Below are 17,944 nucleotides of genomic sequence, written 5' to 3'. Positions count from 1 at the left end.
ACTTTAAAGAGTAGATTTAATTATGGTTGTAATGGTCAAGTTGATATTCCATAGCATACAATTTCCTTAAACAAGTACATAGTATTTTCTGGCAACTAGAAATAGATGTCTGATTTAGAGTCTGGCAAATTTGTTAATTAAAATAGTTATATCTTTGGAAGTTTTCTTTCAATAAGCATGAATTTATCAATCTCTGACCTGATATTGTCCACATTTTTGTTTTAAATAATAATGTGATGCTTAGACATATTGTGATTGAGAGTTTTGATGACTTCATAAATAAGAAAGGTTGGGAGACAGTTGCATAGAGGGGCCTCCGTAGACTAAATGTTGAGGATATAATTGCAGCTTTACAATTTGCTTCCATCGTTAACTAAATCATGATATAAACAGCCTTAACAATAAGTTATTTTTTATTTGAATTTTTGTTTTGCTTTTCTTTCCTCATCTAAAAATTAACTATAAAAATTAATAATATTTATAATTGAGTGGATGGGTGGAGATATAGATAAAAGAAGAATGGCAGAATACTGACAATTGTTGAAGCTGGGTAATAGGTTCATAGGGATCACTAATAATAGTATTGTGTTTACTTTTTATATGTTTGAAATTTTCCATAATAAAAGATTTTTTAAATGGTCTGTCTGAGGCTTTTATAAAATGAGAGAGAAAATAAAAAGGCAATTTAAACAGTTAAAATCTCTTACAAATATAGTAGTGATGATTTAAAAAAAAGAATGACTGTTTAGTTTTGTTTGAACCATAATCACAATAATCCATAATAAATGGCTAATATTTAAGTGGGTTTTTTTACTTATATAAAAGGCAAGTTCATTGGGTTCAGCCTAATAGTCACGAACTTAGGAAAAAATAAAGATAACTGCCCTTTGTAGTTATGGAACGTACAGCATTTACATCACTCGTGCCAGGCATGTACCAGTCTAGCCAGAGATACTGATGAGCTTTACTTTTTCACCTTTTTAAAGGAAAGATTACATTCTATTTACTATGTAAATAACACTCTGCTTTTAAGCAAAAAAAGAGATTAAATGTATTCTTTTTTAAAAAAAGATTAAACATTTTTCTATTCATAGGAGTTATGATCGGAGTTCCAGGAGCTTAGACCAAGATTCTCCTTCAAAAAAGAAGAAATTCCAAACAAATTATGCCTCTACCACCCATTTAATGACTGGCAAAAAAGTGCCATCATCTCTACAGACAAAGCCTAGTGACTTAGAAACAACAGTATTTTATATTCCTGGAGTTGATGTAAAGGTAAAAGCCTAGTTGCTAGGATAAGAGGTTAGATTATTAGTAACAATGCTTATTTTCTATCATATATGTTAATATCTTTTGCTCATTATATTAAAATGAGACTTTGTGACTTTTTTGTCGAATACATTCCACAGAATATCCAAATTGCATGTTGCCACTTCATTTATATAGCTTTTTCCATGAACATTTGGCATAAAGAAGTTAGTTTTCTTTTTTATAGATTGATATTCATAACATACTTGCTAAACCTTACCTTATGCAACTTCATTAAAGAATTATTTTTTAGATTCCAAAATTATAGACTCAAGACTACTGAGCTGGAAAGAACTTTAAAGATTATCTGGAATGACCTTTTTAATTTAAAAAATGAAAAAAGCAAAGAATCTTACCAGGATCACAAAGCTAACTTGTAAAAATCAGAACTGAGTCAGTCATCAGACTCCTGGACCAGTGATCTTTCTACTACATTTTTCTACAGTTCTTGGTTTTCTTCATCTGCATAATTTTAATTGTGAAAGTTTGTTTGTTTCAGTTGCATTACAATTCCAAGACGCTAAAGATGGAATCACCTAATGCTTCCAGGGGATCTTCTTTGCCAAGAACACTCTCCAAAGAGTCCAAGCTGTATGGTATGAAAGATAGTGCAACATCTCCTCCTTCTCCTCCTTTACCTTGCACTGTCCAGGGCAAGACTAACACCTTACTTCCTCCCCAGCCCCCACCTATTCCCTCAGGTATTTAAGGCGAATATACTCCATTTTTTGTCATTTTTTTATTAACTTAATTTTTAGTTATCACCTACTTGCTCTATCAAGACTTTCAAATTCATATGTTTAAGAAAAAAGGACATAGACTTGTAAATAATGACTATATAAAATTCATATATAGATATGTGGGGCCACCTACTTTTGGCCATTTTTCAAATTGATATTACTTTTAGAGTATCTGTGGTAAAATAAACTTAATAATGCCAAATAGTTTGCTTTATTAAACTTGAAGTCTATGTATATTTAGAAAAGGGTAGTTTTATGTAGTTCAAATTTGGGAGCTTATTTTCAGATGGAAATATCAAACTTATACATTTAAGACAGACTACATTGGGTTAACCACATTTATTAATTATCTGTGGTTGCATAACAGATCACCCAAAATTTAATGGCTTATAATGTCAAATACAGTTTCTGTTGACCAGAAATGCAGGAGCGGTTTGGCTCAGTGGATCTAACTTGTGGTCTTTTATGAGATTGGGTTGGCTAGGGCTGCAGTCATCTGAATATTTGACTAGAGCTAGAAAATCAGCTTCCATCATGTGCCACATGACTGGCTAACTGGTGCCTCAGTTCCTCCCCACGTGACTGCTTGAGTGTTCTCCTGACCAGGCATTTGACTTCCCTTGAAAGGAGTGACCCAAAGGAGAACATGGCTGAAGCAGCAATATCTTTTATGCCTTAACCTCAAAAGCCATATACTGTCACATACCACCACTTCCACGGTATCTTATTGATGATCATCAGGTCAGTGTGGGAGGGAACCATACAAGAACATGAATACTGGGAAGCAAACATCATTGGAAGCCATCTTGAAGTCTGGCTACCACAGCACATGAATGATACATACATGGTAGAATTTCCAAAAAAATAAAGGGGGGGGATAATTTGAAAAAGTTTCATTTGGGAAACAGAACTTGATATATGAACGTTCTAAAATAGTAACCATGATGGTAATGCCTGATATTTTTATGTCACTTTTCAATTGACAAGGCACATCTGTGTCCATTAAGTGCATCGCAGATTTTATTACCCTATTTTATAAATGAGGAAAGTTAAGGCTCATAGAAGTTGAATGTCTTTCTTAGAGTTACACAACTAATAAATGTTAGGGTTGGAAACCTAAGCCAAAGTTAGCTAAGTCTTTGTTAGATATTCTATTCATTTTACTGAAGCAGAAATATTTAGTTAGGTAGAAGTAAAGAAAGATGGCATACCATGTAGAGAAGCATTGTAAATAAGCTAAGGATAGTCTGGAAAGCCTGAAAACAATCACTTTCTTTTCCCTCACTTGCCATTAAGTAATTGTTAAAGTTCTCTGTATCTTCTTAAATGAAAAAAAGGACTAATGCCAATGAGAGTTAGCAAAGTATAAAGTTGAAAAATTTGAACCAAAATTTGTGACCTGGAGCAAGTAGGTATAATCATCTTATACGTCATTCATCATCTTTGTATTCTAACATTACTATATCATTTCTATCAACCTGCTATTTTTTGCTTTCTTGTATGGTCTTAAGTATGAGGTGCTTTATCTGATTAAATTGTCATACAATTCTAACTTCTCACAAAATTATGTTTAATTGGAACTTTGTATTAAATTCCATTAAATGTACCTCACATTTATAAATGTTCTAGCCAAAGGAAAAGGAAGTGGAGGAGTCAAAACAGCTAAGTTATATGCCTGGGTAGCACTTCAGTCATTGCCAGAAGAAATGGTTATTAGTCCCTGCCTGTTAGACTTTCTGGAAAAGGCTCTGGAAACTATCCCAATTACACCAATTGAAAGGAATTACACAGGTAAGCATCCTCCTTATATACTTACTTCCCCATCACATATATTTTGAGCTCTTATTACTTAGATAGTTTTCTTAATGCTATTCTACATTATTATATAACATATTCAATTATAAATATAAAGGAATTAATGGAACTGAAAAAGAACTTGAGATCATCTAATACTCATTCACAAATGAAGAAACTAAGTCCTAGTGAGGTTATATAATTTTCCCATAGCCATAGCTAGTTAAAGACAAAATTATCTTCCTTAGGTCCTACATTAAAGATGTGTATCTTAGACTGAAATCTTCTTGAGGGCAAGAACATAATCACTGTTTTCTTTGTACAGTGTTTAGTATAGCAGCAGGCAAATTTGAATTTGGGGAAATAAATGAGAGATTTGAATAGGGGAAGAATTGTAGCAAGATGGGCTACAGAAGCAAATGTTTCTGGGTGTTCATACCTCTAATCTCACTAGTATAAGAGATGAGAATCTTTTAATAACTAATTTGTCCATGACCTAATAGTGAAACTTTAAACATTTTAACAGCTGTAAGCTCACAAGATGAAGATATGGGACATTTTGAAATACCAGATCCGTTGGAAGAATCAACAACATCACTAGTATCATCTTCAACATCTGCTTACTCTTCCTTCCCTGTAGATGTTGTGGTTTATGTTCGAGTTCAGGTGATATACCTCATTTATTCCTTTTTTTTTTTTAAGAAAAATGTTTTTCTTAAGTTTATTTGAACATTTCAATGTTACTTCCCTTTAAAATTTTCTTAATCTGGGGTTTATGGACCTTTATTTAGTATGTCTTTGATGGGTTGGAGGTTGCCTGAAGTATATGTAAAATTTTAAAATTTTACATGTAAAAACATGTAAAATATACAAATGCTCCTCAGCTTATGATAGTGTTACTTTCTGAAAATATGGTAAGTCAAAAATGCATTTAAGTATACCTAACCTAAGCCTAGCAAACTTTAAATGTGTTCTGAACACGTTAGCCTACAGTTGGACAAAATCTTTTAACACAAAGACTACTTTATAATAAAATGTTGAATATTTCATGTAATTTATTGAATACTGTCCTGAAAGTGAAAACAGAATGGTTTTATGGGTACTTGAAATATAGTTGCTATTGAATGAGTATCAATTTTACACGTTTGTGAAATATTAATAGAAAACGCAAGTCAAACTATCCTCTCAGTGATCATCTGTGAGGTCTGTCCAGAAAGTATCCAGCCATTGTTAATATAACAAGAACTGTTTGAGTGACATTGATATAACCTGGCAGCCAAGGAGAGTAATGCACATATGTGAACAATGACTTCACTATACTTGTCAGTGGTGTGTATCGTGTGGCCATTGTATTCAAAATGACTGGGCGAGTAGAGCAATGAATCTGCATCAAATTTTGAGTTAAGCTTGAACATTCCTTCACCAAAACTATTCAGATGATTCAGAAGGCTTTTGGGGACGATGCAATGAGTACAGCGCATATAAAACTGTGACACAAAGGCTTCAAAGGTTGAACCTGTTGAAAGTGATCCACATTCTGGAAGGCCTGCAACAAGCAGAACGACTGAGAATGTTGAAGTGTACAGGCCGCAATCAACAAAGATCAGCGACTGACAGTGTGAGAACTAGAAGCTGATCTGGGGATTCCAAAAACTACAGTGTCCAAGATTTTGATGCAGGCATAAAATGTGTTTTGGCATAAAATGTGTTGTGGCAAAATGCATTCCATGGCTTCTGCTACCAGAGCAGAAGGAACGTCGTGCTGCATTTGCTAATGACTTGCTTCAGACTGCTACCAATGAACCAGATTTCCTCAAGAATATCATAACCGGAGATGAATTGTGGGTATATGGCTATGATCCAGAAACGAAGGTGGTCATTCCAGCGGAAGTCACCTGGTTCTCCATGTGCAAAGAAGGCATAGCAAAGTCACAGCAAGATCAATACCATGTTAACTGTGTTTCTTGACTGAGAAGGTGTTGTTTCATTATGAGTTAACTCCTCCAGGCCAAACAATTAATAAGGAGCACTACTTCAGTGATCTTCATTGGTTGAGATGCAATGCAACGAAAATAGCCGCAACTATGGGCAACTGGTGATGGGCAGCTTCATCATGACAGCACGTCCACCCATGCATCACGTCTGGTGCAGAGGTTTTTGGCAAAACATCGAATTACCTGGGTGACTCACCCCCCTACATCCCAGATTTGGCACCCTGTGACTTCTGGCTTTTCCCAAAACTTAAAATCACCTTTGAAAAGAAGAGATTTCAAACCATCCAGGAGATTCAGGAAAATATGATGAGGCAGCTGATGGCAATTCCAACAAAGGATTTTGCAGAGCATTTTGAACAGTGAAGAGATGCTGGGAGAACTATGTGAGGTCCCAAGGTGCCTACTTTGAAGGGGACTGAGGCGTCATTGTCCTATGCACAGTGTTTCTTGTATCTCCTTCAATAAATGTCTCTATTTTTATAGTACTTGGCTGGATACTTTCCAGACAAACTTCATATATTCACTTTTCTACTGAGAAGTTTTGTGGATATTTGGGTTTTTAAATTTTAGATCTCATGCTTTTGTGGCAAAAATAAAAATGTATAAGTTAAAGCCCTTTTGTAAGCATTTCATGCCATTTTTATTATGGCACCTTCATTTCTTGCTATTAGGATTCCTTCTGAGCAAATATAAAGTGTAATTGAAATATAAAGTCACAGTAGTACCTTTGTTAAAAGTTTTGCAGAGAGTTATGTAGTTTTCATTTAATATTTTATTCTAAAATCCAGTCCTATCAATAGGCTTTTGGGAATATCTATTAACATGTGATTAAATCTGTTTATTAAGGAATATTTAAAAATTACTTGTATCCAAACTTCAGGGTTTAGTTTACTCTCAATTAAAATCTAATAATCAGTCTTAAGAATAAAAGAAACACTAATGGTCAACTGTTCCAACTATTTTCTGTAATAGCAATTTGGCCAAAAGAGCTTCAGTTTGATATTCTGGAGTTTTGCATTAGCTTTTTGGAAGGTCTGCTGAGAACATATAATGGAGGAGGACTTAAGGGTTTATAAAACCTTTGTTATTAATACAATAATGTTTTTAAATTTTAAGATAAGTGAAATTACTTCCCTTAAAAGACATGATTATGAACAAGTTTATATAAGCATAAATATTTTTAAGGTTCTGAATTATCTAGATGTCTAGTTATTCCTTGGTATACTTGGGGGATTGGCTCCAGAACCACTCCCCCTCCCACATATACCTAAATCCATGCATACTAAAGTCACATGGTCCATATACAAAAAATCAGCCTTAGGTATATGTGGGTTTCACATCCTAGGATACTGTATTTTTAATCCACCTCTGGTTGGAAAAGTCTGTGTATAAGTGGACCAGAACAAACCCATATTCAAGGGTCAACTGGATTTATTGCTCAGAGACAGTTCCTCAAATACTTACCTTTTTCAAAATGATACCATTTTGATAATACATTTTGATTTATATATCATGCTTCTATTTGAAAACACTAAGCCATTAAACACAAAATAAAGCTTTAAGTGTCAAATGAAGGCTGGATTCAGTGGCTCACACCTGTAATCCTAACACTTTGGGAGGCCAAGGCAGGAGGATCACTTGAGGCCAGGAGTTCAAGACCTGCCTGAGTAAGAGTAAGACCCTGTCTCTACAAAAATAGAAAAATTAGACAGGCATGGTGGCTCGTGCCTGTAGTCCAGCTACTCGGTAGGCTGAGGCAGGAGGATCTCTAGTGCCCAGAAGTTTCAGGTTGTAGTTAGTTAGCTATGATAACACCAGTGCACTTTAGCTTGGGCAACAGAGTGAGACCCTATCACCAAAATAAAACAGATGTCAAATGATAAAAAAATAAAAGATTTAGTATATTGAACCAAGATGAAAATTAAATGTAACTTGGAATCCAGTATGAAAATTTTTAACCATCCAGTTCCTAGAAAACTTATTTTTGGCTGTTATTTTTAGCCCTCACAGATCAAGTTTAGCTGTTTACCAGTATCAAGAGTAGAATGCATGCTAAAGCTGCCATCCCTGGACTTGGTGTTTTCTTCAAACCGAGGAGAACTGGAGACTTTAGGGAGTACATATCCTGCAGAGACTTTATCCCCTGGAGGTAATGCTACTCAGAGTGGAACAAAGACCTCTGCTAGCAAAACTGGAATACCAGGTTTGAAACATCCTTTTATTCCTCTGGTATAAAGCCAAATACTATTTTTAAATAGATATTTTGATAGTAATTAATAGATATTTTTAAATACATGTAGAAAATTGGAATATTTGAGAATTAGAGTATTTATAAGAAAAAAATCTGTAGTAGACCAAAGTTTTGAGTATATTTCATATGTTACTGAACTTGAGTGCCCTTTAGTTTTTATTTTTAACTGAATGGCATTTAGACAGCATGTTGGTGTTGGCTCGAATGTACACACTCCAAGCACTATGATGTAACTGTTGTGTAATAATCCACACATTCAAGTACTTTTGAATGTTTTACATTAAGTTATATTTTACATGTAGGTGTAATTAGCATTGCATATGGAAAATAAGGGACATAGTGTTATCTCACAAGGATTTCTCATCAAACTGAAATAAAATTGTGTCGAGTAGTATGTATATATTTTTAAATGGTAATTTAAAGCAAGAAGATTGATTTCTTAGCAATAAAGTTTTTGCTGCTATGGTCACCTATCATCCAGCTCTTAGCTCCAAAATATTGTTGCTGGAGTTGTGTTGTGAACAAAGTATTGTAATGGTAGTATTGGTTTTTATAAACACATTTTCTGATTATAAAAGTAGCTCACTGTTCATTATCGAAAATGCAGAAAACTACTAAAGATGAAATAAACTATAAGAAATAATGTCCCTTTATCATAGGTACCCAGTGTTATCAGTTCTTACTCTCTAGCATTTTTGTAGTGGTATGATCTTTTTCCCAGACAAAATTGTAACTTTTTAAAATGTAAAATATCATAGATATTTTCCCAAATTATTAAATATGCATTTCTAAAATAACTTTAATGGCTGTATGATAGTTCATCATTTCAATCATATACTTGAGATTCCCTGGGAAAAACCCAGGGAACAAAAAATGTTTTTTATTTTTTAAGTAATATTAAAATGAACATCTTCATATGTAAATATTTATAAACAAAAACATAATCCCAGGATAAATTCTTAAAAGTGGAATTTTTAGGTTAAAGAGTATGACCATTTTTAAAATGGTTTATACTTTTACTCTCTGGTAAGACTGTAAGATTTCTATACTCTCACCACAGTGTGTATGTACAGCGTTTCATTGTATTCTTACCAAAGCAGCTTTAAATTTATTTTTAATCATTGTCAATGTGATGGATTAAAATGAGACTCTTATTATTTATTTTAATTTGTATTTTATTACTTTATTGCCTATTTTGGGGGGAGAGGGGATAAATATATGCCATGCTCATTTCTCTTTTGGAATGTTCATCTTTTTCTTAATGATAAAAGTCACATAACTTATTAGCACTTAAATTATTATAGCAGTATATATGCACTACGCTAAGAGTAGGCAGTGAAAGCAATATAAAATTAGGAACTCTGCTTTATGCCCACATATTGTGATTCTTTAGAAAATAACAAAAATGAATAGCACCCCTCATTTTATCATCATAAAACATTCAAGGAATGATGATGGAAATAAATATATAAGAAATATATAGGTTGTAACAATATCCATTCTTTCAAATGATCTTTACTGAATGTCTGTGTGGTCTGGGTCAGTGCTAGGGGTGAGTTATAGTATAGTGAACTGAGTTAATAGACAGGGTCCTGGCTAATGTGGAACCTAAACCAGATTTGGAGAAACAAATAATAATAACCAAGCAAACAACCTTATTTTAAATGGAAATGTGAAGCTGGTGAGTATAAGTTAGTTAAGCAGAGAGTTGGGGGAATGAACATTCCTGATAGAGAATACAAAAACCATGAAATGGGAAAAACTTCGGCAACTTTTAAAACAAAAAGTAAAAGAAAACTATTATAAGTGGAGATTGGCATTAGAAAGGGTTAGAGAGAGAGGAAAGAGCCAGACAGATCATGTGGGGAAGTCATTGACAGATAGGTTAAGCAGGGAAGTGGATGGGCATGATTCACATTTACACTTTGAGACCACCAGTCCAGCTGTAGTGTGACAGTCAGTTAGAGTGGAAAGAAGCCAGGAGAGCAGTTTGCCATTTTAGTAGTTCAGGCAGAGTTGATAACTTAAATTAGAGTGGCAGCGGTGAGATGGAGGGAAAAGGATAGAACTTTATTTTATATGAGATATAGAAATGACATGGTGATAAATTATATGATAGTCAGGCGTAGGAAGGATGACAGGTAAAAGTAACTCCCAGGCTTCTGGTTGAGCTATTTGCATGGAAGTGTTCACTTGAGATGGGGAATAGTGGAAGAAAAGCGGATTCAAGGAAAAAGATAAGAGTTCAGTTTGGGACATGATAAACTTTAAATGCCTCTGACCTATTCTAGTAGGAAGTTAAGTAGACAGTTGTAATATATAATTCCAGTGGAGGTCTTGAGATAAATTTTGGAATCAGCAGCAAAATTCTATAATGCTCTTTTCAGATGTTCTCTCTTTTTTTATGCTTAAAGTGTATTTGGAATTTGTTTGTCCATCCCTGGTAAATGTTGCCAGTAAGGACAGTTTGCTCTAAGAGAAAAAGATCTTTTACTTTCTGCATTTGCATACCTTGCTCTGTTTCCACTGCTACTTAGTGAAAGGTGGAATCCAGGTATATGCATGATTTTTTTTAGTTTGTTCTCCTTCCCCTTTGCATAAACCCCAACTCTTTTGGGCCTCTTCCACTGCCTGCTTCCAGTGGAACAAAGGAGAATAGAAATAGGAAAACATGCAGTAGGCCAATATACGTATAAAGGATTGTTTTAAAGATGAACAGAGTATTCAACCCTAGTTTATAACATAAATTAATTAGAAAATACATCTAAGTCCTCATTTCAACTTTAGGATTTAAATCTACTGATCTGTTAATATTTGAGTGTTTCTGTTTTATTCTGAAATTATAGTTGGTTCTTGAGAACATATTATGACTGCTTTGTTTTTTTTCTTGCTGCTTATAAATATTGTGAATTTCTTGTGTTCACTACAGGTTCATCAGGATTAGGCAGCCCTCTTGGCAGAAGTCGACACAGTAGTAGTCAGTCAGATCTGACCAATTCCAGCAGTAGTTCATCTGGCTTGAGCTTCACTGCATGCATGTCTGACTTTTCCCTTTATGTATTTCATCCATATGGAGCAGGAAAACAAAAAACTGCTGTTTCTGGCCTAACATCTGGATCAGGAGGATTAGGTATACTTTGCATATTTGTGTCTTTTGAAAGTTTTTAGCATCTTTTAAAGCTTTTTCAAGCTTTTCAAGCAAGCTTTCTTTTCATAAATCATAATATTTTTAATAAGGGATATAATCTAAGATCATAACCTTTTTATATTTTTCCCTTTTGATAATATCTATCCTGTCCCTACATAAGTAGAAATATGCAATAAGCAATTCAGATATATTAATTATTCAAGAATTTAAAAATTCAGAATATTTTCTAAATGATAGAAACAGCACAGTAATCTCTTTAGATATCAGAAGTTACTTATGTTACTTATCTGTTTAAATGTCTCACCAAATCATCACCTATTTATACAAGATAATCTAAAAAATAAAATTTTAAAGTGTGTGGGTTATGTTTGTTAATTTAAATGAGACTATTATTTAAGTTAGTTATTTAGTGAAATTAAATTTTTTGGCATTTTAAAGTGCAAATGAACCACTAAAAATGCACAAATCTTGTTATTAGTGAATATCTCTTGACTTGTATTTAGACAAATAATGATGGCACATACTCCATGTCAGTGTGAGTTTTTGTTGTTGGAAAAGGGTTGTAAAAATCACCAATTATATTTATGGGCTTGAACCTATTAAACTAGGAATGCTAATGCTCATTAGATCATTCTGCTTAAATTTTTACCTCAAATGATTTTAATTGATGGCATATTACACTGTATTGGATAATTAGCTGTGTATATGTATGTGTATATAGATGTGGGAGTTTTTGTTTGCTTTCTTTTTAAGGGAATGTGGATGAGGAACCCACTTCAGTCACTGGTCGAAAAGATTCACTCAGCATAAATCTAGAATTTGTAAAAGTGAGCCTGTCTCGGATAAGGCGTTCAGGAGGTGCCTCATTTTTCGAAAGTCCGTCTGTAAGCAAGACTGCAAGCAAAATGGACACTACATTAATAAATATATCTGGTATTCAATTTTATAGTTTTTTAATTAAAATATTTTCCAGAATTAATTAATGGCTTCTGTTTTAACAGTGTTTAAGTATTAAGTATATTTAATCTTAAGCTTTCAGTTATAAAGTTAATTTAAAAGAGAGGAATAACATTCCAGCCTACTGTACTATCTCAGTCCAGTCCAGTGTTAGAAATATGATTTCTAGGTAAATGGATAGACAGTTTACCCAAGGGCCAAAATATGCCCAATTAAATCACTAAAAGTTGCTTTTCTTCACTTTTTCTCTACCATGAATGGGTAAAATTTCTGACTTTTTGGTTTTGTTTTTCTAATTGTAAATGCTTATAGTACTAAATAGGGGTGAGTGACATTAAAAAGTTTTTACTTGGTGTCAGAAGATCTTGAGTTGTATGCATATGTATTGCTGGCTTTATAAGTAGCTATATAACTATGGGCAAATTACTTGTTTTCTTTGCATTGTGGTTTGAGTACTTAAAGTTAAATGCATATGGAACATTTTAAAGAATTCAGAGTACTAAATGAGTGAAAATTTTATAATAATCAAATAAATATGGTATGTTCATTAACCCAGTATTCATTCAGCAAACAAATATTAAGCCTGTGTTTCACAGTGACCTTTTGTCAGAAATTGCTAGGTGATTGAGGTTAGTAAACATGAATAAGTCAAGGTCTTATGTATAGAAAATAAATGAGTACAGGATTAAAAATGAAATGCTATAATATAATGGAGGTTTATATAAAGAGGAGGAAATAATAAATTATGTTTTATTTTGGGAGATCAGAGAAGGCCTCACAAAGGAAATAATATTTTGGCCAGATGTTGCAAATTGAATAGGAATATTTTTGGAGATAGTAACGTGGCATTCAGTGGCACAGAAGCATCAAAATATGCTTTTGGGTCATACTTTGTTTTGCTGTGGCTGAAGCATAGGGTATAACTGAATATTTAATTGGTTGTACAAAGTAGGTGGGACCCGGAGACAGGAATGGTTAGAGATATAGCTGATAAAATAGATCAGGACCAGATTGTGGAGGGACTCAATATGCCAGGCACAAGAATCAGGTACTGATCCTGTGGGCAGTAAGAAGCCATTAGAGATTTTTAAGAAATGGGGTGAGGCTTCAGATTAGTGTTTTAGAAAGAGAGTTTGAAAAGAGGGAGAGAAAAGTTGTTTGAGGAGGCTATTGAAATAGATCAAGCGATAGTGGGTAAAGGCCTGAATTACAACAGTAAAAAAGGAGAAAAAGGAGTGATTTCAAGAGAAAGATAAGAGAATCCACAAGGTTAAGGCTAAGTTGCATAAGGGGCAGTAGAAGAGACAAGAATGCCTCAAACTTTTAGCTTAGATGACTGAAAAACCAGTGAAACCATTAATGTAGAAAATAAAGAAGGAAGTGCCTCTAGGACATTTAGATGAAGGGTCTGGTAGGCAGTTGGCTGATGTGCTATGTAGGTAAGGTCTCAGGCAAAAACAGAAACTTTAGCTTTGGGAATCATTGGGATGTAAATCCTGCAGAAGCTATGGTAGAAGAACAGAAGAGCACATAAAGCAGGAGTAGAAGAATGCTCAGAGCACAAGCCTGGCCATCAGGATGCTTTTTGTCTTTGTAAAAGTTACTGCTCTTTGTCTAAAAGGAAAATAGTAGTCCCTGACACACAGCTATTTGGTTTGCAACTCCTTTTGAAAAAGCTTGTATCCCAACTCATCCTGTTGATTCATTTTCCATATTTCAGAAGAGCCCTGTGTTAAAATTGAGAGCTGACACTACAACTGATCTTTGGAACCTCTCTGAGAGTTTCAGGATAAAGTGATAATAGAATTCCAACTTGCCATCACCTCAAAAAAAGAAAATGAACCTAATGTTAGAATATGCTATTTCTGTAATTTGTGAAAGGACATAGCATCACTTGCTTATCATAATATATAACTTACTTTGGTATTTCATGAATTATAATATAAATGTAATTCAGCTGTATAATATTCTGTCTTATACTTACTATGTGAAAACATTAAGGGTTTTGGAAACTTGTTCTAACAAATTTTATTTGTGTTATCAGCTGTTTGTGATATAGGATCTGCCTCCTTTAAATATGATATGCGTCGACTCAGTGAAATTCTGGCATTTCCAAGAGCCTGGTATAGGAGAAGTATTGCAAGACGTCTGTTCCTCGGAGACCAAACTATAAATTTGCCAAGTAAGCTTGTTATGTAATTATAATCAGATTGCTTTAAATTTTGGTTTCAGTAGTAGCAAAATCTATGATTGAGAACACAAACTTGGTCTTATTTGATAAGTTGTACCATGCAATTTGTCTGCTTCTCGAAGAAATGTCTATTGGGCCCCTCTAATATGCCAAGCACTGCGGGGAGACATTAATACCGGCAATGTATCGCAGAACCAAACAGACCAAAGTCTTACTCTCTTGGAGATTACATTCTAGCTACATTTCATTCTATAATGATTACTCTGTAATCTTTGTAAAATCTAGAAATGCAGAAATACATTTAACCATCCAAGTTAATCATGGTTAGATAAGCATGGAAAACAGAAAGTATTGGGGACATGCTACCATCTTCCTGTATTTGTCTCTCAGACTTGGATAAAGAGACAGTTATGGAAGTGAAAAGTAGAGTCAGCATCATTTAGTGGAAAATATTAGAAGTCCTAGGTATAAGTCTGTTCCCTCACCTGTAAACTGGGACCAGAATACCTGTTTTGCCCTCCACATGAAGTTTCTGTGAGAATTAAATAAAATACTGGAATAATTTTTTGCCCACTGTATATTGCCATACAGTTGCTAAATATAGAACTAGAGGAAATATTTAATATGATAATAAATGGTGGATGGGTGCAATTATTTTATATCATGATTTTTACCCAGTTAGTTTGGATTTTGTTTTTGTTTCTGTTTTCTACTTTCCTACTAGCATCTGGTCCAGGGACACCTGATTCCATCGAAGGGGTAAGCCAGCATCTTTCCCCTGAATCATCAAGAAAAGCTTACTGCAAGACCTGGGAGCAGCCAAGTCAGTCAGCCTCCTTCACTCACATGCCTCAGTCACCTAATGTGTTCAATGAGCATATGACAAACAGCACAATGTCACCAGGGACAGCAGCACAGAGCCTAAAATCTCCAGCTTCCGTAAGATCAAGAAGTGTATCTGATTCTTCAGTTCCTCAAAGAGGTAACACTGCTCTTTTTGTTATCAATAGCCCTCCAGTGTTCCCATGATAAAAAATCTTAGTTATTCCCAGATTTTAGCCCCAATTGTAAGAAGATACACATTTTGTTTTTTTGTGATATTAGGGGAGGAAAAGCCGAAAAACAGATAAAATAAGAAATAACAAACACTTCAAAGTATTGCCAGCAGAAGAGACAGCTAGATAGCTAGTAGCTTTGCAAAGGGATAGAGAAAGAGGAATTAGCATATTGTTAGTGTGCTCCATATAGTACAGTTATATTTAGAAATAAACCTACAGCATTGTAAAAGTCCCAGAAGGTACTTTGATATTGAAAAAGTTAAAGTTAATACAAAAGTTTGTATTCATTTCAGTCATTCTTTTACTTAGTGTTTTTCTGAACGTTTTATACTTAGCCTTGGCTCTGTACTTGTGCCCAAATTTATAACAATGAATGATATATTTCTTGTGGCAAGATTAAAGCATAATGAGCTAGTGAGGTATCAGGATATACACTGAGTCCGTAACAACATAAACAACAGGCACCTCAGCTGGCCTCTGCATTTCAGAATAGTCCCTGCCTTTGAGGCTTCTATTTGGCAGCAGCATCTTATGATTTTCTCATTTATGATGAAAATCTTAGGGTGATGAATGATCTCTGCTACTATATCCCAGGCACCTCAGAATTTCCTCATATAAAATGGGGACCATACAGATTTTATGAACTTTCAAGAAATAAGGCTGCCAGCACGTACTAACCATTCAGTAAATGGTAACTATTATTTAGTGGCAATATGACAACCACTAAACATTAGGTTCTAATACAAGAATATCATATTTCCACTTTGTGGATTATAGTGATAAAAGTTGTTTTTGCTTTATAATTGGCTTGACATTTATGCAAATGAACATATATTTGATTTTTCTATTTTTAGATTCACTTTCAAAAACATCAACTCCTTTTAACAAATCAAACAAAGCAGCAAGCCAACAAGGGACCCCATGGGAAACACTTGTCGTTTTTGCTATCAACTTGAAGCAATTAAACGTTCAAATGAATATGAGTAATGTCATGGGCAATACAACGTAAGCTATTCTTATCCAAAGAAAATATAATTATTATTTGTAACTTTTCTTATATCGTAGTAAAGCAATTCAAAACCTTTTCTTAAAGCTGAAATTTTTGAGAAATTAAAGATAGTAGATAAAAGATATAAATTATTTTATCCTGAAAATGGCTCGATCCTAAGGATATTATAATATAAAAGCATATATGTTCTAAAAAGAGTAAAAATTATAAGGAAATTAATTTTCTAGCTAAGAAGAAAGCTTCATCATTGATGTTACCATTTGAATATTTACCACATTGTTTTTGTAAGAAGTGTGTTGTTTCATTGTCAAACTCGACCTTTTACTTAAATAATATGGTTTAACTTCTTTTTAATTTAAATCCTGTTTTAATTCATGACATTAGAAGTCATATATCTAATTAATAACCCTTTTTCCTTTTTTAAGTTGGACAACTAGTGGTTTGAAGAGCCAGGGCCGTCTCTCAGTAGGAAGTAACCGTGATCGAGAGATTAGCATGTCTGTTGGTCTGGGAAGATCACAATTAGATTCAAAAGGAGGAGTAGTTGGAGGCACCATAGATGTCAATGCTTTGGAGATGGTTGGTATGTTGAAATTTTACAGCTGATCTAATATATCTGCAAAACAGAAATCTTAAGAAAAAGATTTTAGAAATTGATTGTGATGAGTTTTTCCCATGGACATTTCTGTGAAAATTATTGTTTCTATTTTAGCTCATATTTCTGAACATCCAAATCAGCAACCCAATCACAAAATTCAGATTACTATGGGTTCTACTGAAGCTCGTGTTGATTACATGGGCTCAAGTATCCTCATGGGTATCTTCAGTAATGCTGATCTTAAGCTTCAGGATGAATGGAAAGTAAACCTGTATAATACACTGGATTCAAGCATAACTGATAAAAGGTATTTATTAAGACATTACTTTTTGGATACTTTACATGACTGCTCTCAACATATTTTCCAGTAAGAAAACACAAGCAATTCACTTTTCCTGCAAAATATTTTTATATTATGCAATTAATGCAAATAAAAAAGCTGGGTGGGGAAGAGAATTTTTCATGTATTTTTTAAGTATATTCTGTAAAACATATGATAAAAATTCTGTTTTATGCTCTAGTGAGATTTTTGTCCATGGAGATTTGAAGTGGGATATTTTCCAAGTCATGATATCAAGATCAACAACGCCAGACCTAATAAAAATAGGAATGAAGCTCCAGGAATTTTTCACACAACAGTTTGACACCAGCAAACGAGCTCTGTCTACCTGGGGACCAGTTCCGTATCTTCCACCAAAGACAATGACTAACAACCTAGAGAAAAGTTCACAAGAACAAAGTAAGAATTAGAATTAAATCTTTATATATACTTTAACTTTCATTAAATATGTGTTCTTAATTAAAAATAATAGTAAAAATAATAATCTATATGCTATACTTACAAAACAGGCTGTAGGCTCTTTATCCAATTCACTCAGCAAAGGACCATATTTCCT

The 17,944-nt window shown here is 33.8% G+C and overlaps 1 protein-coding gene across 7 annotated transcripts in view; it reads left to right on the top strand.

Moving 5' to 3' along the window:
• BLTP1 (bridge-like lipid transfer protein family member 1) overlaps positions 1 to 17,944 on the top strand; it is a 188,814-nt gene that overhangs the window by 159,007 nt on the left and 11,863 nt on the right. For 6 of the 7 annotated variants that reach the window (XM_012784187.2, XM_076010638.1, XM_012784188.2 and 3 more), the window contains 13 exons: positions 1,095 to 1,275; positions 1,808 to 2,009; positions 3,678 to 3,839; positions 4,369 to 4,508; positions 7,838 to 8,039; positions 11,017 to 11,217; positions 11,989 to 12,168; positions 14,237 to 14,374; positions 15,108 to 15,365; positions 16,296 to 16,446; positions 16,876 to 17,033; positions 17,163 to 17,355; positions 17,570 to 17,787. In XM_012784187.2, the coding sequence (XP_012639641.2) occupies positions 1,095 to 1,275; positions 1,808 to 2,009; positions 3,678 to 3,839; positions 4,369 to 4,508; positions 7,838 to 8,039; positions 11,017 to 11,217; positions 11,989 to 12,168; positions 14,237 to 14,374; positions 15,108 to 15,365; positions 16,296 to 16,446; positions 16,876 to 17,033; positions 17,163 to 17,355; positions 17,570 to 17,787 (2,384 nt within the window). The remainder of the gene's footprint in view (positions 1 to 1,094; positions 1,276 to 1,807; positions 2,010 to 3,677; positions 3,840 to 4,368; positions 4,509 to 7,837; positions 8,040 to 11,016; positions 11,218 to 11,988; positions 12,169 to 14,236; positions 14,375 to 15,107; positions 15,366 to 16,295; positions 16,447 to 16,875; positions 17,034 to 17,162; positions 17,356 to 17,569; positions 17,788 to 17,944) is intronic. The other variant, XM_012784190.2, reaches the window with a different exon arrangement.

Source organism: Microcebus murinus, chromosome 15, assembly GCF_040939455.1.
Source record: "Microcebus murinus isolate Inina chromosome 15, M.murinus_Inina_mat1.0, whole genome shotgun sequence".
In the NCBI taxonomy this organism is placed as follows: domain Eukaryota; kingdom Metazoa; phylum Chordata; class Mammalia; order Primates; family Cheirogaleidae; genus Microcebus; species Microcebus murinus.
This window is presented reverse-complemented; position numbering and strand designations above follow the sequence as displayed.